Here is a 20,867-nt window from a genome sequence, read left to right on the forward strand (position 1 = left end):
AAAATTCTATAGATGACTGTTCGAAGAATTTAAAGATAAGATACTTCATTGAAATAATTATAAAAATGCATCCCTCATTCATACCTTTCTGTCCTTTAAATTGGAAAGTCAAGAGAAGAACATTCAGCAAAGCGATGAATCGAAGATTGACGATAAGCCATAAGAATAATAATAATATGAATAATAAACAAAAGATGGTTCAACTCGATATACGGGAACCGTCGCCCCTTTTTCTTATTCATTTCATTTCACGAATTTTCTTGTGTTCCGCCGAGAAAAGGATAAGAAAACTATTTTCAAGTAAGAAGATGTCCCGTTTCTGGCCATCTTCTATTGCCCTTTTTTCAATTCTTCTGATTTCGATTCAACAGACCCTTGCATGTGTGGATATTTTATTCGTGATTGATAATAAAACATTAGAGGTTTGGAATTCCGAAACTGAAATCGCTTGATTAAACTTCAAAATTAATTTACAGGTTTCAAGAAGTAGAGCAATTCAAGTAGCAAAGGAGCTTCCGGAGGACCAAAAAATTCGAAAATGGGTTGTTCTTTCTAGAAACGATCGATATGTGCCAAGAGTTCTTCGAGTACAAATTTAAATATAAAAAATGAAATTAAGAAACTAATTTTTTAGAATAACGCCGAGTTACAAACAGTATTGAATACAATACATGGAGATTATGATAGATTTTTAGAAATTGCAACTGGAGAAATAGCACGAAGAACTGCAAGTGAGTAAACGTTTTCAATTTTACATAAAACCAAAGAAAATTAGAGTTTTTTAAGCTTTCCAACCGTTTGTGATTCTCCTGTTTTCGGAAACTCCAGTTAATCAAACAATGACTAATATGTGGAGAAATATCTCATTGGCTCCGGCACTTCACATTTATAGAATTGGAAGTTTGCAAAGGTCAACTAAAATGCTATCTGAAGATCAGGAAATGGATTTCGAGAAGCTCATTGAATGTGGCCGTAATCAATCAAGTCTCTTCGGGTTTGATTCCAGCAAGTTCCACGGTGGAAATGAAATTCGAAGATCTCCAACATCAACTCATCGTCCATGGACATCGACTCGGGGGCCATTTGTTCGTCGTCTTACATTTTATGATGCTTCACAGGCATTGATAAATCAAAAGAAAAAGGAGGAGCTGTCGAAGGTTGATACGAAATTTACGATTACAAGAACGTTCAAGAAAATGACAACAATTCCAATGAGCACAACAAGAAGAATGACGACCACTACAATCCGTCCTAAAACAACAAAAAAGTATTTGAGTCGATCTACAAGCAAATACGATGCAAAAAAGACTACTCGAAGCTACCAAACAACTACAAGGTAAGCAACAATTATTATTTAAAGTACTTTCTATAAGATCTATGTCTTGAAATCTTATATACTTTTTTGGATCAATATTGTTACTCAAAACTCACTAGCACACCCGCACTGTTACGTTGTGAAATTGTAAAACTTTTATTAAAAAGATAAATATTGATAAAGTGCGAATTATGTTAAACGTATTGCTAATGGTTTATAACTCACAGGAGTGTGCAACCTCGTAAAGCAACTACAAAACCTCGTTCATTGGCATTAACAAGCAGGTGTGATTTGAAAAAAGCTTTCGTATTTCCTCTAGGTTAATCTCAGTGCCCGAATTTGGCAGCTAATGTGCACCTTGGATTTTTCAAAAATTGTCAACCTGAAAATTTTTATTCTTTGTAATTAAACTAATCACTTACTACAATATCTGAAAAATAGAGCTATAAGTTGTCAAAATAGTAGTTGGGTGCCAGATTGTTAGAGGAAATGCGGAAGTTTTCAAACGTGTTGTTTAAAATTCGACTGTGTTTAGGAATCCGCATTCTCAACAGAAAAGTGTTCAAGTTTCATCGAAAAGGTACAATTGCTTTCTTTAGATAAAAATTCGAAACTCTAACCTGCAATAGCTGTAAAATTCGTAGCGATAGAAACTGTTAACTAACTTGTAGTCATTTAAATTTAAAAGTAGGTCATAAAAAATACGAGTTTTATTTAGTTAAACATTTTGATGCCAGGTCTACCACGTCTCGGATGAAGACAACTACAAAAACGCCTCGGTGGGCTACTACAACTAGGTAAACGTGGATAAATATTTTTAAATATTTTCTATGTCTCTTATAGTAGTAATATTTCTAAGCAAACTTTGACTACAAGAATACCATGGTGGACTACTACCAAGTGGGAGGATCAGGAAAATTAAATTTGGAATTAGAATTTATAGATAGCTCCGCATTCAAAATTAATTTTGTTTGTTTCTAGAGAAATTTCTCACAATCAAAACATCAACAAAAATCTGCGACCACTAGAGCATATATTTTATTTCAACAGTTATTCTTAAATAGGGCTTCACAATCTCGCGGGACAACTACCAAAACACCAATGACAACCAGGTATGAATAGATGTGTAGTTAATATGCTAACTTCAACTGCTCGATCACTTTTTTCTACAAGTCATCGTATATTTAAAATAAACAATTAGAAAATGCCCAGACTACTAACATAGAGCGTTAAGCTCAACGTTTTATATTTATAGTCTCAGTTAGACCGAGTTACTTTTTATTTGTAAAATAAAATTTTATTAATCAGATTTACTAGAACAATGCAAACAACACGGACTCCGTGGTGGGTAACAACAAGGTGGGAAGCTAAGATTTTAGTTAAGTTGATAAAAAAATTTAGTAGGTCTGTGCATCTGTCGGCGACAAACACGACTAGCAAACAAATTACTACTACCAGGTTGGGATTAATAAATATTTACTAGTTTGATAAGGTTTACAAAATACTGTTAAACGTCTTAACAGAACTCCTCGGCGAGCAGTTGCTACCTCAAAAGTTCCTTGGTGGTCCACAACTAGGTATTGTTGTAATTAGAAAATCCAAATTAAAAGTCTTATTAGCAGGGCTGCAAAGCATACAACTACTAATGTTCCGTGGTGGGCCACAGGAACGAGGTTCGTAGAAAACTGACGCGCAGAGGTAGTATACAAATTACACTTTTGCAGAAGGCCTAAAGTCATTGATCGAAACCTACTGAATTCACCGTTACGGTATTTTTGAACATTATGCGATCCCCTAACAAATGCTTATTTAGATAGAATAGAACAGAAATTAATGCAAATTTATTAAAGTTGAACTTATTTTTATCAGCGAACAATTTCGAACAAGGCAGCCGTCTTTATCAGGGATCACGAGGTGAGATCATAGACGGATTCCCTTTTTTAAACTCGCCCACCACATTTTTATTTTATAGGGCTCCACAATCTCAAAAGACTACCACAAAAACTTCATGATGGGCTACAACTACAAGGTACCAACTTCTGGTTAGGCTAATTTAGATTTAGAGTTTTGATTTTACTATTAAAACAATGTTTTCAAAACCTAAATTTAGTTAAAAATTGACAAATTAGTAACAGATAAGTTTTTAAAAAACATACATTTTCTTACCAGAGCCACGAAACTCCGGGAAACTACTACAATTGTTCCATGGTGGGCTACCTCAACCAGGTATACTTTCGATAGCTACACAGAGAACTAGTACTTTAATTATAATTAGACAACATCAATTAGTTATGATCGATCTAAAAAATTTTTGTTCGAATAAGTTTTTATCAGACGTCCACAGTATTTTGCAACTACTACACGACCCCGTTTGTGGGTTACCATCAGGTGGGATTTGAATCTAGAAATGTAGAATGTGAACGTTTTTGACAGAGCGCCACAGGGACAAGTTACGACCACAAGAGTTCCGTGGTGGAAAACTACGTCCAGGTAGATATATATAGCAATTTTGAATTTACCGAAATTTAGTCTAGTTGAAAAAAGGTTTTTTGTTGGTGAGAAACCAACTTTTTCCCAGACCAGCCCAGACTTCTACCTTGACGACAAGAGTACCGTGGTGGGCTACAACCAGGTTGGGACGAATAGATATTTTCTAAGACTAAATCATTTTTGATAGGGCTCCTGAATCAGGAAAGAGTTCTACAAGAATCCCATGGTGGGCGACCACAACAAGGTGGGAAAGTGTTTTAAAAACATTTTTGTTACAAAATTGTATCTCAGAGCTCCGTATCCTACTACTACCACTCGCAAAACTACGACTAGAACTCCATGGTGGAGTTCTCAAATCACACGTTCGCCGTTGCGGTATTATTAGAGTTCTAGGCTTTATAGTTTGCGGATACGTTTTTGAAGTTACCAGCTTTATTATAATATTACAATAGAACTCACTTTCTATCGTCGTATAATACAAATGAATATACTAATGTATTTTTTCAGAACAACTAGCAAGCCTGACAATACATTTTGGCATCCGACCGAATCATTCGGAACAACTCGTTCCCCAGCTCCTGTGTCTACAATTGATTCTCCATTGAAGCCAGAAGTTCCAGTTATCAAACCAATGGATTTTATGGTTCGATCAAGAAGTGTTCAATTTGCAATGACTGAAAAGCCACCTTTTACAACAGTCATGAATCCAATGAAATTTTTCACAACGACAAGAACCCCAATTACTAAACCTAAGCCTTTAATACCGTACAGTTGTACTGCAGATGTATTCTTTTTGGTAGACGTTTCTCAAGGAACTGGAGATAAAAGTCAACAGTGAGTCTTCATATTGTACCTTATTTCAATGGTTAAATTTGCAGGTACTTAGATATTGCTGCATCAGCAATCAGTTCTCTTCCAATTTCACAAGATACTGTGCGCGTCGGATTGATAAGTTATTCTGGTCCTGGAAGAACTCATGTTCGAGTTTTCTTGGATAAGCACAATGAAAAAGAAAAACTTATTGAGTAAGGGAAAATACTTCATAAGCCCGGAAAATAAATCTCCGTTTTTCAGAGAAATGTTCCTAATGGAACGCCACGGTGGAACAACTCGAACAGCCGATGCAATTCGATACGCTACCAAGATTTTTGAGGGGAAAGCTCATCCGGCAAGGAAAAATGTGAAGAAAGTATTAGTTGTATTTACTGATGGATATTCACAAGACAATCCTAAAGAGGCATCAAGAATGGCTAGAGCAAAAGGCATTCAGTTGATTGCAGTGGCGGTTAAAGATAGATTGGCACCTCCAGATACAGAACAACTAACAGAAATTGGAGGGAATGGGAGGGTAAGATTATATGCAATCTCGTAAGGTTCATATTTGTTGAAGATAATACAAATTTTGAAGAAATTTAAACTCTTTTCAAATTTAATTTTCCATTTTTCAGAGCATCTTTATCTCACCTTCCGGACGAGATCTTCGCGAAAAAATAATTGGGACGCAGTGCCAAATGTAATTTGTTTCATTCCTATAATTTCTCTTCCATTTAATATTTTAATTAGCAATTGAGTTCAAAAACATTAATAATAATCAATTATTGATTTTTATGCAGAACCAATAAATATTTACAATAGAGAATAACCATGTATGAAGCGTAATGGTTCAATAGTTATCCTAACAACAGGCACAGTTCACATTCGGAAAATACACACAGGAACTGAAAAAGAGACATGGAAAAACGGACAACGGGACACTGGGATAAATCAACTACTGAACAAAACTAAACGGGGGAAGGAGCGAGGAAAACTATAAATTGTTATGCAACCGAAGAAAAGGGCAAAAACTAGATGGAAAAAGACCCGGAAAGCGGAAGAGATTGAACTTCAAAAACATGGAAAAAAGGTTTGTGATAGTAATAATATGGAGAAAATTCCATTAAAATTAATTAATTAATTGATGGAATGAAGGCCCGCTTGGATCAATGGATGCGTCGGTTGCACGAGTGGAGTAGAGGTCACTGGTTGGAATAGATTCTAAAATTTTCAAAATAGAATGAGCATTGCGATAAAATCAGTTAAATTTTGATTCAAGTTTTTTTTTGGAAATATTCTAAGATCCAAATTTATAATTTTCTTACGGTAGCACTGAGCAAAAAATCTTAGCCTATTTCAGCTTATAAAGATTAGAGCTTTCCCACGAAGTTGTTCTTCTTCTTTGCTTTGTGGTTGTTCAAAGATCTCTTTAAAATATATTATTACCTGTTGCATGGCTCTTGCCATGAGATGTTGTTGAGTAAACTGCTGCAATTGTTGTTGTGGAGTGAGTGGAGAGTTCAAGCTCATTTGATTACTCAACGAGTTCAATTGAGTTTGCAATTGTTGGTTGAGATTTAATTGCTGGGGTGTCAACTGCTGAGGAGTCAAATTGCCGATTGTTGAAGGAATTGAAATGCCCAGATGGCCATTTGCAAATGAATTCAATGGAGATGTTGCCACCGGATTCCCAACAACATTTCCTACAGCACTTGTTAGTTGAGCGGCGGCTGCTGCAGCAACTTGAGCATCGTGAGCTTTTGCTTCTTGCTCTGCACGAGCCTTCATGGCATGAGACTTCATGTGAGCATTCAGAGATTTAACTTTTTCAAAGCATTTGTCACAGAGACGGCAATGGAAAAATCCATCAGCACTTGGCTGTGCACCTTTCTTGCTAGCAGATGCTGAAGGTGTATGATGAGCACGCGGAGCAGTTGGCTGATAATTTTTTTGAATTCCAAAAAGATCTTTCGAAGATGGAGACAGTCCAATAATCGGCTCTTCTCTTGGTGAGGACATCATTGGTGATGTGCTAAAAATATTGTAAATAAAAGTTTTGCATTTTATATGAATGGCTCAAAACTTACAAAGCACGATCACGGAACTCCATGTGACCATTTCCAATGAATGAAGAATCAGTTGCATTTGATTCATTATCAGAGTCTCCAGATTCGATAATTGAAATTTTCTTTGCTGGAACGACCGGCTCTTCTGATTGATTTTTCTGCAAATTGATGTCCAGCAACTGCCGTTTTCTTCTTAAATTTCTGAGTTTTCGATAATCATCTGGACAATCTTTTTTCCATGTGTAGTAAAACTGAACGCATTCTTTCACAGATTTTCCTGGGAGCTGAAAATTATGAACTTTTTACTATGTCAATTCAAAATTCGTCTACATACCTCCACTGCAACCTTATCAAAATCTTTTTCTGATTGATAAATTGCATCTTGGAACTGATATATTTCATCTGGAGTCCAAAGGACCGAGTCATTGTACATGTATCCAAAAACACTTGAATAGTGTTCCCAATCCAAAGTGTCACTTCTCAACAAATCCTCAACGGCTGCCTCAATATTTCCTTTGTTTTCCATGAGCAAGTGAAGGGCCAACTCCTTGTTTCTTCCTGCTCTCGGGCAAGCTTGGCTGCAAGCGAGAAGCTCGAATGCAGTTACTGAAAAAGCAAGATTTGATTATGTGTGGAAACGGGCAAGGAAACCATGTTTTAGAATAAAACTCACTTTGTTCTGGATCAATGTCTTGCAGAATTTCAGAAGAGAAAACAATTTCATCCCGATCTTCAATTGCATCTCGTTCACTTGTGGATACTTGCCTATCACACCACTTTTTGACACGTGCTTGATAGTTTTTACCAAGATTGATATGTCTAAAATAAATCAAAATTTCTAGCTGGCTAAGAAATCAATGTTCGTTTTTGAAACTTGATTTATGTAGATCATTGAAATAATAAATGTCAATATTAAAATTTAAATCAGATTTCAGACAAAATTTGAATCTTGGCTACTCAAATTATTATGCAAAAATTGTAACCACTCACGGATTTGGATCACTAATCTTAGGTCCTTCTTCAATTTCATAGTAGCTATCAGACATGCACGATGCTTTTCTGATTGACTCCAATGATTCTTTTCTTTCTGTTTGCATTTTTTCATCGGCTGACGATGTTGATGCCCATGATTCTTTCCTCAATGCCTCAAGCTCATTAGCAAAATTTGTCTGATTCATCTGTTGAGCCATGTAGAAAAATCCATTTTTTCGAGACGGACCATCACCATCTTCGCTTCTTTTCTTTCCATTCATCAGATGTTTCATATCACCATCAACACCGTTTGTACTACAACTTGGAGCATCTGGTGACTGCTGGAAAATTTATATTATTTAATAGATTTTTTTAAATTCCAAACATACCTCAGCAACTGGCAATGATGAATTTGCTGATTTTACGATCTGGCAAAAAAGTCCAGATCCGTTACGCATTGGAGCCAGAATTGGTGGGGGTGTGTATGGCAGCTCGGTGCCCGGCACAGTGGAGATATTGAGTGGTGTCCCACGTGGAGTACGTAGTTGACTGGAATTCGATCGGTTAAGCATTTCAAGTGATAGAAGAATGGAAGAAGGGGGTGGCGTCGGAGCAGATTCTCCGATCGAAAAAATGAGAGCGTTATCAGTGAAAGAGCATGCAAACCAAGAAAGAGCAAACCAATGGGGGCTAGGACACAAAACGTTTCAGCGCCTGCGCTTTTTTGTGTGGGAAGAAATGGACAATAACAATATGGAAGTGACACTTTTCTGTCCTGCAGTGCTATCAGACAGTCAGGAGGAGTGGTGCGAACGAATAGAGTGCTTAATCGTGAGAGTTTACAGACATTGAACACGGAAGTGGTAGACCCCTCTCTTCTACAAAACTAGAAAGATTACATGTTTTTTTGCAGATACCGATGAGGTGGTTATTGGCTGCTGCAATTGCAAAAAAATTAAATGAAAATGCTTGGGAATGGAAGAAGATGAAAGACGGAGAACTCGGCGCTCGAACTTTGATCATTTCGGCAAAAAGGGAGAAAGACTTTGACCAAAAAAGATGAAAAAGTCGAGGAGCAGAAAGAGCACGTATGTGCATACAGAAAGATTGAGAATTTCCGGGGAAACGAGTCTATTGCTTGATCTTTTCTTCTGCTGAATGTCTGTGTCTCATAATGGGAGATGTATAACTTTCTTTTGAACATCTTTCAGAACTGTGTTCGGTTACTTTCTAGTCCGAGAGCAAAACTTGAGAGCAAAAACCTAAGGGCATATTGAGCAGAATCGGAACAAGGGAGAAGCAAAAAAAAATGGGGGAGAAGGAAGGAGAATTTATTTTTCGGTGGAAAAGGAAAGAAAAACAAAAACACAAAGTTCAACACTCTGCTGTGTTTTTCAGATCATTCCGGGAGGCGGACAAAACACTCACTCAAAACAGACAAATGAAAAAAAGGACAGATGCCGATGTCGACACGACCACCCCGCGACTACATCTGAAACGATGTCAGATGGTTGCGGACTAAATTTGATATTAAAGAGAGTGTGGAAATGAGATTGAATACAATTACTAAGAAGTTTTGTGATGTTTCATGTACACATGGATTTCGAAAGATTGAAATGTCCTAGATATTAAAAATAAAATCTTGAGAGAGAAAATAAGCTACTTGAGACATGCTCATAAAAATGAAATTTCCAAATAAAAAGTTGAGGTATGGAAAAGTACTCTGAGAAGGTTTTTATGATAGAAATCTGGTTTCTTTTTTTTTTCAAATTTCTGCAATTATCCTCCACATTTGGTGAACAAATATATTTTCAGCCTTAACAATTTCCGGTACTGAAGCTCAAGTTTTAAAGAAAAATAGAATTGATATAAAATGAAACATTCAGGATTAAAAAGAGAAACCTTATGGAAAAATAATAAAGTATGGCATTCTTGAATTCTTAGTTTTTTTTTTGTAACTTTTATTTGATAATATTTACAGAAAAAAATTATTCTAAACAGACGGGTGTTTAGATTTTTATAGCATTTCTTTTGCACATTGCACTCCCGCAAACAAAAATTGAATTTAGTGGATTCAGAAACACATATATGTGCTGCTTATGTTTATAAGCATTCAAAATCTGAATAAAAGCGTAAAAATTTGAAAATTGTATGTGAAATGCAATTTTGACCTGACTTTTTTGCTTTTATCATAAAGTCACCAAGCGGTTCTACAGCACTGACAAAAAATGAAATCTTAACGTTGCTGGAGAAGAGGAAAATATATATTATTGGCAGTTTGCAATTGTTCAGCAACGGTGTACGCCGTCGGTCGCAGCCGCCGTCGCCGCGCCAAACCAAAAGTGCACGCAACCACTTTTCGCATTCTTTTTCGAATGCAGACAGACGAATTGTGAATAGAATGTTAACTGTGGAGGCACAGGAAGCAGGTAGTGCAAAGATTAACAGGACCGTATGAGACAATCGGAGACACTGTCTGTTTGTTGTTTCACCGAACTTGAACGGGGGAAGGTGACGAATGAAACAAAAAACGAGTGGCGGCGGAGCGCAGAGCAGACGGAGAGAGCAACTCCACGATAAGTAATCATCTGATCACATGATATGCTCTGTTGCACACAAGAACAACATACTGGATATGAGCTCAAAAGAAGAAGAAGAAAACTGGACCACGTAAACCACAGATACCCCCCACAGTAGACGATCTAAGCATCTAGTGAAAAAGAGAAAGCACAACACGTTTTTTGTTGCGCTATCCTTCTTCCGCAGTAGAAAAGAGCCATTGGACGGAAACGGACAGAAACAGGGAGATAGAAAGGGGAGCACGGATGAAAAAAGAAAAAAAAGAGAAGATATTTTGAGCGATGTTGGTTGCTCTTCTTGGCCTATTCAGCTTGCAAAAGTGCATGAATCTTGCATTAGGACGGCAATAAAAGAAGTAAAAAGGGAACTGAAAATTTGAACCGTAATAATGAATAAGGTAGAGGAATATTTTAAATGCTGTATACAAAGATAATCAAAAATTATAATCCACATTAATTGCATTGAGCTCTACCAAGATTATATAGTTATCATACACTAATTTATTTGAGAATTGAAATCTCACCAGAAAAAGTCTAAATCTGAAAGGAAAACTTTATCGTAGAAGGAATTAGTTTTTCATGTTTGTTGGAAAATCAAAATGATTTCCGGTCACTTCAGGTGATTGGAACATGAAAACTGTTTGTGATTCTAAATTTTAGGTTTTGAATTTGAAATTTGCAAATGCGAATGATAAACAGTTCGGATAGTATAATATCTTTGCAAACTGGGTGGTCACGAAATGAAACTGAATATGGGAAAAAAAGTGTTTGATAGTGCAGAGTGACTTTATGTACACAAGGTCGAAGCACAAATGCGCTCCATAGAGAACCAATGGTCTCTTATTCAGTTTCCGATGGGAAAAGACGATAGAAAAGAGAAGGAGAACCCCTTTTTCCGAAATGTAGGACTGCTTGATGGTTAGTCTAGTGATCATCTGCCTTCTCCTCCTCCTATTCCCCAATTGTATCGGGTCCCCGGAACGAAGAAGACATCTGATTAGATGCAAGCAGGAGAAAGAGAATGACGAATCCGTTCGTTTCTTCCTCCCAAATAGTTTCCCATTTTCTATCACTTCTCCTAGACACCAAAAAGTTTACGAGACAAATGTTTATAGCATGGTTGGATGGAGAGACAACAGACGAGGACACGATGGGTCACGAGACACCCTTTCAATGTTTTTTCGGCGCTGCAGCAGCAGCAGCAGTCGCTCTTCTGCTAGGGGCCCTGCAAATGCACGCCCTTTCCGATATTCGTTTCCCTCAACATCTCTCCACACTCTCCAAATGCACTCCACTATTTTTAAGGATGGAGAAAAAGAAGAAGGAATGAGGAAAAAGAAGAAGCATCAGGCGACCGCCGATCGAGACAAACGGCACACACACGCACGAATTGTGAAGAAAGAGAGAGAGAGAGGGAATAAGGGACAGATACCTCCTCATGATGATCAGTGAACCTGTGAACAATTTAGATGCTGGAATAAATTGGCTGACGGACAGACAGGAAATTATGTGTTCTTTCTGTTGTTTCCCTAACAAGCAACCAACCATACTACAAAAGTTGTTCGTCTAGAATTTTTGAAAAGTTGAAAAGTTTATTTAGCAGTAACTTCGTTTGCTTTAAAAACTTTTTTAAAAAACATCAAAGCGACACTGTTTGAAGTATTGCTTTATTAAAAAGAATGCCCTCCTACATTTAACAATTCGAAATATACGCAATATTTTCGGATAAATTTTCTACTAGACTATAGTCATGAAAAAATTTCAAATTGAATGGAAAAAACTGATTCTACGTGCTCATAATTTTGATATCAAAAAGTGACAAAAGTGACAACTTGTTGACATGTCTTGCCATAAAAAAAAACTATAGAAAATCTGAAAAGTCACGCTTCTTGCGTGTTTCCTCTTTTCATTATCACCAAAGTTCCCAAACAACAGACAAAAGTTCATTCGTTGTCTATCAAGCAATTTTATATATTTTTCTTTCAAATAGGTTTGGAATTTCATATAAAACAACTACACAACCAGTTTGGTATCGATGGGGTGTTGGAAACGAGGGGTCGGAAAAAAACTTGCGAATACCTTCGCATTGCTTTGCAAGAGAGAAGAAGGACAAGGAGGTGAATGATGTGATCACGTGCAAACATCACACACACAAACAGTTCGGAAGAATATGAAAGTCGAGAATGGTACGAGGAGACGGAGGACTATTTTCACATTTTGCATCGCGCGATGTCCAAAATTTTAAATTGAGAAATTACTCCAAAGAAATTTGAACTCACCTTTTTAGTGCCATTATTGAAGCTTTTCTTGATGGAACATTGTGATGTGATTTCTTATGTAAATGTTGTTTCAAAAGTGATGTAGATGTCATAAGAAATGATGGAGATGCTATTTGTTGTGATGGATCTGTTGTTTCCATCTGAAATAATGAACTGTTTTATTTAACAATAGATATGAATAAACATAAAAACAAATTCATGTTTTTATAATCAGAAAACCTGTAAACTTTTACAAATAAAAGTGCGAAAAACCCGATATTTTACAGTGTGATAAGGCAAACTAACAAGTGGAACAAATGTGAAAAAGAAGCAAAGAAAGTGACTATCTCTTGTTGGCGACATCATTCTACAGTACAGAGAGGTAGAAGGAGGAGAGAAAGAATATCAATTCGCAGCAGGTGATAAAGAAAAAAAAAAGTAAGTATTTTCTGCGAATTAATGTTCTTTGCCTTGTCATCTCTTTTAGAGATCACTACGTGCAGATGTGTCATATTTGAAAAAGTATTTATTGAGACAAATGAACAAAAAAACACCGAATCGCGGCACTGTCTGTATTGTTTGTTTTGTCTAATTAGGTGGTCTACGAATGAAAAAATCAGTTTGAAATCTGAAGAAAATTTGGAGAGCATACTAGATACACTTTACATTTCGAGAAATTCATTCGAACTTTTCTCGAAAACATAATAATTACTTTGCATATAAAATCTCTTATAACGTGGGGGCTCAAACATTGTACACATAAATTATTCAGAAATTGAAAAGTTTATTGAATATTTTTGAGTTAAGTGAAGGAATCAATGTAACACTTTTTGTACACTATAACTACTACGTGGGTCTCTTATCTTTTGAATTTTTCGTAACACAAGAATTAGAGAATATGAATGAAAGCGGAAATAAATTTTTAAACATGGTTCTTATTTTTCATACGATCTCTTTTTATTATGATTTCGAACGAAAAAAGAAAAAAGTCTGTCGAGAAAATTAAATTTATTTTATTGGAAAAACTTATATTCATAGGTCATCAGGAAAATTAGGAAAACGGAGCCAACTGTGCATGCGTCTGATTTAGTAACAAATCAAATCAGTTGGACACCTGGGGACAACACCAGTATAACTTCCTTATTGAAAAAATACGTAGATATCATTTGAAAACAACATACCTTAATTGGCGATAGCATCTCTGATTTGACAGGTTGGCCACTTGTCACATCCATCATGTCGTGAGATGGATTGCCAAATCTGAAAAGATTAAAAGTTCGAGTATTCTAATATTTGAGGAACGTTCAATAATCATACGTGATATTTTATTCTTTTACGTTTCAGTGATCTTTAAATCTTCAAATCTCGAAGTCTGAACGTGGTCTTGAAGAGATATGAAATACATTTCAAAATAAAATGGATTCATATTGGAATTAAAAGAGCTTATTAATTGACTGCATACAAATTTAAATCTCGATTTATTTATGGCAGATTCACATTTCAAATTTGATCATTCAAAAAAATAAGTATGTGAAACATAACGATGGTTATGAAATGAAAAAGGATTGTGTTTTGATGAAGAACACGATGAATCACAAATCGTATTGTGTTGTGTTTAAAGAGCTGCCAGTCAAATGCGGCAGCTAAAAAAAGAGAGAAAATTTATTAGAAATACAGTTTTTTTTTCGTTGAAGTAAATGCACAGTTTTATGACTGTTTGAATTGGAGCGAGAGGAGAAAAAACCTCAAGGAAATTGGAATGTAAACAGTTTTCAATTTGCTGAGTACTGCAAAAAATATTTGCAAATAAGCTAGAGTTAAGGTTAATCATATACTTCAAGGACAATTTTTCTTGAGTCTAAAATGTCAGAATGCATAATAAAGAGGTCATAGACTATGTTGTTGCATAATTGGTGCAAGAAGCAATATAATAATGAGAAAGTACTTTTATTTTTAAATGGATTCACTTTAAATTTATCTTTCTGATTTCTCTTTTTGAAACAAATTGAAAACTATTTAAAATGGTGGAAAATTGCAAAAAAAATGATCACAAAAAAAGTATAAAAATCATTTCGCAGACATTACAAAAACTGTTGAATAACAACATTCGAAGTGAGATCTCAAATACTTATATACTCGTGACGAGACCCTCTTTTTCTCACCCTTCTACCACAGGAAAAAACCAAAAATCAGAATTGATCAAAATTGAAACACGGAACAAAACTGACAGTAATGGTTACACACAGACTGTCTTGAAACGAAAAGAATGCTCAGAAATGCTTGAAATCTCAGATATTTCAGGGACTAAATTCTTCCTTTTTCAGGCGGCAGGAGAAAAAAAGAAGGAAATATTGAAGAAAGATGAAAAGAAAAAGAGACAAGCTTTGAGACTGGGGCAGACATATAGACATACTCCTCACGCCCTCTTTCCCTTTTTCTCTTCACTCTCTCTCTCGCTTACTCTTTTTTTCCAATTTTTCGGTTGAAAACAACGACTACGGTCACAAGTCTTCTGCAATAGACAACATGGAACAAAATGAATTGAAAAATAACAAAAAAAAAATGTAACGATGTAACATGGATTTTTCAATTTGAATATAGTCTACATTTATAGTACTTTACTAGTTTCTCATTTAGTTGACCAAAAACCGTTCCTGAATGTACCAGACAAAAGTGGAAGGTATATTTATGTTTTGAGCCGGCATATCTCACGGAACTGAACACCTCATTCTCTTTTGTTTTGACTGAGAAACGAATAGGGGTTTGGTGATGAAAACAAAGTAGAAAAGGAAACTAAAAAAGAAGAAGCAGATGAAATAGAAACTGATAATAACATATACTATTTTTCTTCACGAATTTTTCAAGTAAAACATGTACTTGCTATGTTTTCTTTTGACTTTTCGTGCCAGACTATGAAATTAGATATTTGTGAAAATACAAAACAACTTTTAGATTAACCAGACAAGGATATTTTATTGGTTTTTGAATCAGATAACTAGATTCCTTACGTCATTTTTGCAACTTTTCTTTTTATAGATTAAGAAATTGCGTAATGGTCTCGCAAAATGTTTGAAACCCCATGTGTGGAGAAATGAATATTTTGAACTCGATTTCTATAATTCTAATTTTGGAAGGATCACAATTTTAATTTAAGATTAATTTGTTACACTAGCATCTCAGCTAATCACATTACGTAAATATGTCTTCCCTAATATGAAAAATCTTGAGCAAGTGCATCCCTAGAATATATGGCATTTCAGTGACGGGTATTTGGATATTCTGAGAATTTCGTTGCGTTGTAAATATAGATAATTAACTGGAAAGTTCATAAATCTCTGGTCGTGTTTGTTTTTCCTAGAATAAATATGTGTACAAAGTGTTTTTTTTTTCGAACGAAAAATATACAAACGTTGGCGTAACTCGTTTAACGAGTAAAAATGTTTTGCATTCGAATGCTTGTTTATTGATTAAATATTTGTCTTTTTGAATGCACAATTATCTAGATTTGAATTTTTGAGAATTCCAAAATTTCTTATGCACCGAACAATTTCTTATCTATCAGTTGCACAAATTTGATTGCGTTTCGTTAACTTTATGGCCACTGAAATTAAAATCATGCATCAACGTGATTTGTCGCAACATCCATCACCTCGAAAGGGTATTCGTAAAGATTTTGATTTTCTGTTAAAACAACTACCGTATTTCTTCTATTAATATGGCTGCAATACTATTTTTAGATGGTCTTCCCGCTTGCAATACTAATAGGGAGTGCAAGACTATTAGGGAGTGCAATACTAATTTTCAGAACATTTTCTGACTTTGAGCTTACTAGTTTTTTCCTGAAAAAGCTCGAATCATATGTAAAAATTCAGAAAATTTGATTTTCATATAAGTTCAAAAACTTCAATCTCGTAAAAATGATGTGAAAACTGTTGCAAAATAGGCAATTTTTTTTTGTTGAAATCCTGAAATTAGCGAGACGGGTTTGCAATACAAAAAAAGTTAACGCAAGACTATTAGAGAGTGCAAGACTAATAGGGAGTGCAATACTAGTTTTCGGAAGGTCTCCGGGGGGGCAATACTAATAGGGAGTGCAAGTCTAATAGGGAGGCCATATTAATAGAAGATATACAGTATACAAAAAGAGGAAGTTGATATATACTCTGATTTTACAACGATACCTATGATTTTTGGAAGGCTGTGTTTAGAGCTGTCCAGAGCCGGAACTAAAAATATGCAATACTTCAGCTTCGAAATTTAGCCCCGGTCGCTGAAATGGTCATCCGAGTTTTTTTGCATTTTTTTCGTAATGTGAGGTAAGAAAAACAGATGTTCGCCAAAAATGTGCAGTGTAATATTTGGTAAGCAAAAAAGTCAAAATGATAAAACTGAACATTCAAAAGTCTACAAACTTTGTTATTGAAATTAATTTTAACCTATGTTTTTAATAGTTCTTGAGCTTGTCTTTTTTTTTTTGAGAAAGTGTCTTTAATTTTGAACATTTATTGTTTCAAGACCTTTCCAAGATTTGTCCGTAAAAATATATATGAAACGTGTTTTAAAATTACAACCATTTGAGATAAAATAAAGCGCTATCAAATATATTGTCCTCAGAAAATTAACTTTTCAAACAGAAAAAAAAAACTTACGGATTATCAACATGATCTAGTTTGATCTCTATTCCATGCCCGGCCGAATGTTTTCTCATATACATTGGATTGTGATTACCATTTGAAGCCGCCTGAACCAAAAAATATTAGAATGTTGAATAATAGAAGGATTAAAAAATATCCTCACTTGATTTCTCCAATGTTGTTGAGGGTGTTGCTGTTGGTGATTAGCATGATACGGATGGACCTGATGATTTGGCATAAACTCATTGTTTTGCCACGTACGAGGAGTCTAAAATTGCGATTGAATAGTAATTATTTTTCTTTCTATTTCTCACATATTGATCGGGATACATATGATGAGAGTTTTGCGATGAGAAGAAATTTGGAGCCAATGAGCACTTTCTAGGCGGAACTGAATAATGATTTGGAGTTGAATAGTTAGGAAGCTCGTTGAATCTAACACGTTGATTTTTTCGATTTCCATCCTGAAAAAGTGGTTTGAAAATTCAGGAATATTATAGAATATCTTACGGTATTTGTAGAAAACTGAAGTGGTGGAGGTGTCACGTTGGGTGGTGAAAATCGGAGAGGTTCGTAAGAATAGTTTTTTGTCTGGAAAATAAATTTTTGTTAGTATACATTAAGAAAATATTCGGATATCGTATTTTATAGGAAACACTATGTTTATTAATATGAAATTCAAACTTTTAAAATTTTAAAATTTGCTTAATTATGATAGAAATTTTATGTTGATTGCAAAATTACAAATATAATCAATCTCTTGCCAACATTTTTCGTTATCGAAAATAACTAATAAACAAAAAATTTTTGTTCTGAATCGTGTTAAATATGTTTTGCAAATTCTAGATAGTGAGAACTATATCAATGCAAATTTTAAAACGTTTCGGTCCAGTAGTTTTCCTCTGACCAAAAATTTTTTGCTAGCGTTAATTTTAGATTTTTTTGGATTCAGCCGTTTCTATGCTCCAAATTGCATCAATTCGTCATGACTCTTTTACAAAAAATTGAAGGAATGTATGAATATGAATATTGAGCTACTAGATCCAAAAATCGATTAGGATAAAACAACTTACAGGTAAATGATTGTTCTGATGTGACTGCCCTGACATAATTGAAGGTCTGTGTTGTTGCCCTGATGCTTGATATTCTGGAACATGCTCTCCGCTGGAACCTCCGTTCTGAAAAGTTTAAAAGTTTATTTTAAGACACCTACTCAATATCAATTTTTAATGCATTTTTTGTGTGTTTTGGTGAATAGTACCGTTCATGGAAAAACACGTTTGAATATTTATATTCACTAATTTTATGTTCGTGTTGCTATTGCAAACCTTTTCTGGAAAATTATTTTGATAAAAAGCATCTACATCTCTACGATTTGGGCCAGTTATAGTGGAAATCGATCTTCTAGGAGCGTAATAATTTGGAGGATGTTGAGGTGGTGGCATTGGATTTTCATTTGGAGGTGGTTGTGGTGGCGGTTGCTGGGGCACATCAGGAGCACCCCATTCAAAAGGATTGTGCAACTGATCCACGTTGATCTGAAATAATAACACTTTAAAAAGCATATTGTGGAGCAAAACACAAGAAAATTGAGTTTTTTTCGGAAAAGGTTTACGGTATGACTGAATATCAAAGCAATGAAAAAACGGGGATGATAGAGCAGAGAGCATGAAAAAAAAAAGTGATGATCAATAAAAAAGGGTTAAGCGCAACATTATGTATCATTACATGATAGTTTTTGTGTTGAACTGGTTGATTTTTTGAACAAGAAATAGTACTTATGAAAGCACATAAACTACAAACTGAAGGAGTTTAAAATGAGAGAAAAAGAACGAAGATACTTGAAACTGGGAGTGGATCTCTCCTCTTTTAGGTACGGCGGTGTCGTTATAATAATGGGTGTGAACTTTCTTTTTTGTAGGATCAATTGATGGTTTTCATAAAAAGAAATTAAGTTCAGTGTGGCAGAGTAGTCTCCAGCAGAAATAAGAATCAACTAAACTAAGATATTAAAATCCGTTCAAAAATAATAAGTGAGCATGAACTTCACCTTTTGTTGTGACCTGGCTCGACCCTTGTCTCGCCATGTCACAATGTCTCGTCCTCCGATCTCATGAGAGATCTCTTGGACGAGGTTTCGACGTAAGACAATACAAGATTGCTCTGACGCACAGTGCTTTCACTGCGCGGCGACTCAACCAACAACAGGATACGCAGCCATTGGACGCCACCACTTCAGTGTCTCCTGCTGCGCCCGTGCCGAACGGTCGTGCGTAGCACAGCTCTCTCCCCGACAAACCCCCTTCTCTATTATGTTGCCCCATACTGATATTATGTACGTGCTCTGATACCCAAAGAGACCCCGACCATTCATACACACGACCTCTTCAGACCAAAGACCCGCGTGGCAGGACGTGATATTCTCACACCAGACGATTTCCCCCTCTCTTGTGTACGACCCATTCCCCCTCTGTTGATTATCTCCCCTTTGGAGTAATAAACATATTTATTAAAACTGTGTTCTGTTCCTTCCAATACATATACAAATAGACGATGCCATGCTGCACCTCTGACATAGTCTTCGTTGCTCGGTTCCTCTTGAGGCTTAAAGGGTTCGGTCTTCCGCCACTCCGTGGTGCCACAACACCTTTCAAAACAAGAAAATATAACGAAGAATAATAAGTGATCATTGGTGTTTAGGAAGATCATGTTTTTCTATGTCTCAAATTAACTAAATTTAGATACATGATCATTTGATGGACTGGAAATTTGAGTGTGAGGACTAGTTATCGATTATCAAAAAAAACATTAATTAGATCCAAAACCATTTTTAGTTCTCTTACTTTGAGAAAAAACGTTAAATAAGATTTCGGCCGCTTGGGTCTAAACAAATTCTTTGTACCATTATTATGCACTAGTTTTAGTGATCACATGACACTTTTACTATGAAAATCGCTTGAATATAGAAAGTTTAGTCTGGCCTTGATTATAAACAAACTAACATATGAAAAGTGCTCTCTGCTAAACAAAACGCCTGCAAATTAACTTTTCATATTTTCCAAGATAACAATTAAAAAAAATTAAATAATCTATCAAAAAATATACTTGCATGCGATACTCATAAGAAAACTACGGTAGCCTGATTTTAAAAGATTTTTCCAGAAATATAAATTTTTGGAGAATCTATCCGTCACATGAAACTGACAATTGACACAATCATATTTATGCAAATTTGTTTGAAATACTTTTTTCTGTGCAACTGTGTAAAATTTCGACAAAACAGTTCTCGTTCGTCGATTGATTACAGCAAAAGATAGAGAAAAAGGAGACCTGACATTTGACTTTTGACCAATAAAGGGCACAACAGGGTGGGTGGAAATGGAGAAAGAGAACAAAAATAAAAGTTGTAGTAGTAGTAGTCCTTAATGAGAAAAGAAAAGAAAAAATGAAGAGAGGAAGAAGTAGAAGAGAAAAGGAAAAGAGTAAAGGCAACGACCCATCATCATCGTTTCTTTCTTTCCGTTGAATTCGTGTAGAGCGGCTGAAATGACGTGGAAATCACGTGACTAGCTAAAAACAAGGCACGCAAAACGGAATTCCAATGTTTATACGGAAATCCGTTTTGCGTTTGTACGCTTATGAAAAACAACTAGAATAATATTGAAAAAGGAAATAATTTAATATTTTTAGTTGATATTATGCTAACTTTTTCCTTGATCTAGAAGTTTTCAAGTATTGAA

The 20,867-nt window shown here is 35.3% G+C and overlaps 2 protein-coding genes and 2 non-coding genes across 8 annotated transcripts; 2 read left to right on the top strand and 2 right to left on the bottom strand.

Moving 5' to 3' along the window:
- Positions 1 to 65: 65 nt before the first annotated feature.
- On the top strand, positions 66 to 5,447 carry C29A12.6 (VWFA domain-containing protein; the record flags this gene model as incomplete). 2 transcript variants are annotated; one of them, NM_001269343.3, is made up of 24 exons in its annotated part: positions 66 to 422; positions 477 to 587; positions 635 to 731; positions 787 to 1,336; positions 1,543 to 1,599; positions 1,851 to 1,895; positions 2,053 to 2,112; positions 2,380 to 2,427; positions 2,624 to 2,773; positions 2,839 to 2,892; positions 2,935 to 2,988; positions 3,040 to 3,084; positions 3,185 to 3,229; positions 3,287 to 3,357; positions 3,485 to 3,541; positions 3,650 to 3,703; positions 3,730 to 3,805; positions 3,894 to 3,947; positions 3,993 to 4,049; positions 4,097 to 4,180; positions 4,313 to 4,639; positions 4,684 to 4,830; positions 4,880 to 5,153; positions 5,254 to 5,322. In NM_001269343.3, the coding sequence occupies 24 exons, from the start codon at positions 66 to 68 to the stop codon at positions 5,320 to 5,322; spliced, it is 2,943 nt and encodes a 980-aa protein (NP_001256272.1). The 2 variants fall into 2 exon arrangements, with proteins under 2 accessions (NP_001256272.1, NP_001256271.1); NM_001269342.3 differs by lacking the exons at positions 1,543 to 1,599; positions 1,851 to 1,895; positions 2,053 to 2,112; ... (11 more) ...; positions 3,993 to 4,049; positions 4,097 to 4,180 and having other exon boundaries at positions 5,254 to 5,447.
- saeg-1 (Suppressor of activated egl-4 protein 1) lies at positions 5,391 to 18,572 on the bottom strand (the record flags this gene model as incomplete). Of its 4 annotated transcripts, NM_073368.8 has the most annotated exons (15): positions 5,392 to 5,839; positions 6,065 to 6,650; positions 6,706 to 6,968; positions 7,019 to 7,290; positions 7,358 to 7,503; positions 7,675 to 7,997; positions 8,046 to 8,205; positions 12,515 to 12,654; positions 13,675 to 13,753; positions 17,143 to 17,234; positions 17,291 to 17,395; positions 17,442 to 17,591; positions 17,638 to 17,718; positions 18,201 to 18,305; positions 18,456 to 18,572. In NM_073368.8, 15 exons carry the CDS (start codon positions 18,570 to 18,572, stop codon positions 5,756 to 5,758), a joined length of 2,703 nt encoding a protein of 900 aa, NP_505769.2. The 4 variants fall into 4 exon arrangements, with proteins under 4 accessions (NP_001294697.1, NP_505769.2, NP_001122952.1 ...); NM_001129480.4 differs by lacking the exons at positions 17,143 to 17,234; positions 17,291 to 17,395; positions 17,442 to 17,591; ... (1 more) ...; positions 18,201 to 18,305; positions 18,456 to 18,572 and having other exon boundaries at positions 5,756 to 5,839; positions 13,675 to 13,731; NM_001307768.4 differs by lacking the exons at positions 13,675 to 13,753; positions 17,143 to 17,234; positions 17,291 to 17,395; ... (2 more) ...; positions 18,201 to 18,305; positions 18,456 to 18,572 and having other exon boundaries at positions 5,391 to 5,839.
- On the bottom strand, positions 12,950 to 12,970 carry 21ur-12286. Its single transcript, NR_069378.1, has one exon.
- Positions 14,809 to 14,942, top strand: F53H10.4. The gene has a single exon (NR_069379.1). It is a non-coding gene; the product is annotated as an Unclassified non-coding RNA F53H10.4 (non-coding RNA).
- Positions 18,573 to 20,867: the final 2,295 nt, after the last annotated feature.

The sequence above is a fragment of the Caenorhabditis elegans genome, chromosome V (assembly GCF_000002985.6).
Source record: "Caenorhabditis elegans chromosome V".
In the NCBI taxonomy this organism is placed as follows: Eukaryota; Metazoa; Nematoda; class Chromadorea; order Rhabditida; family Rhabditidae; genus Caenorhabditis; species Caenorhabditis elegans.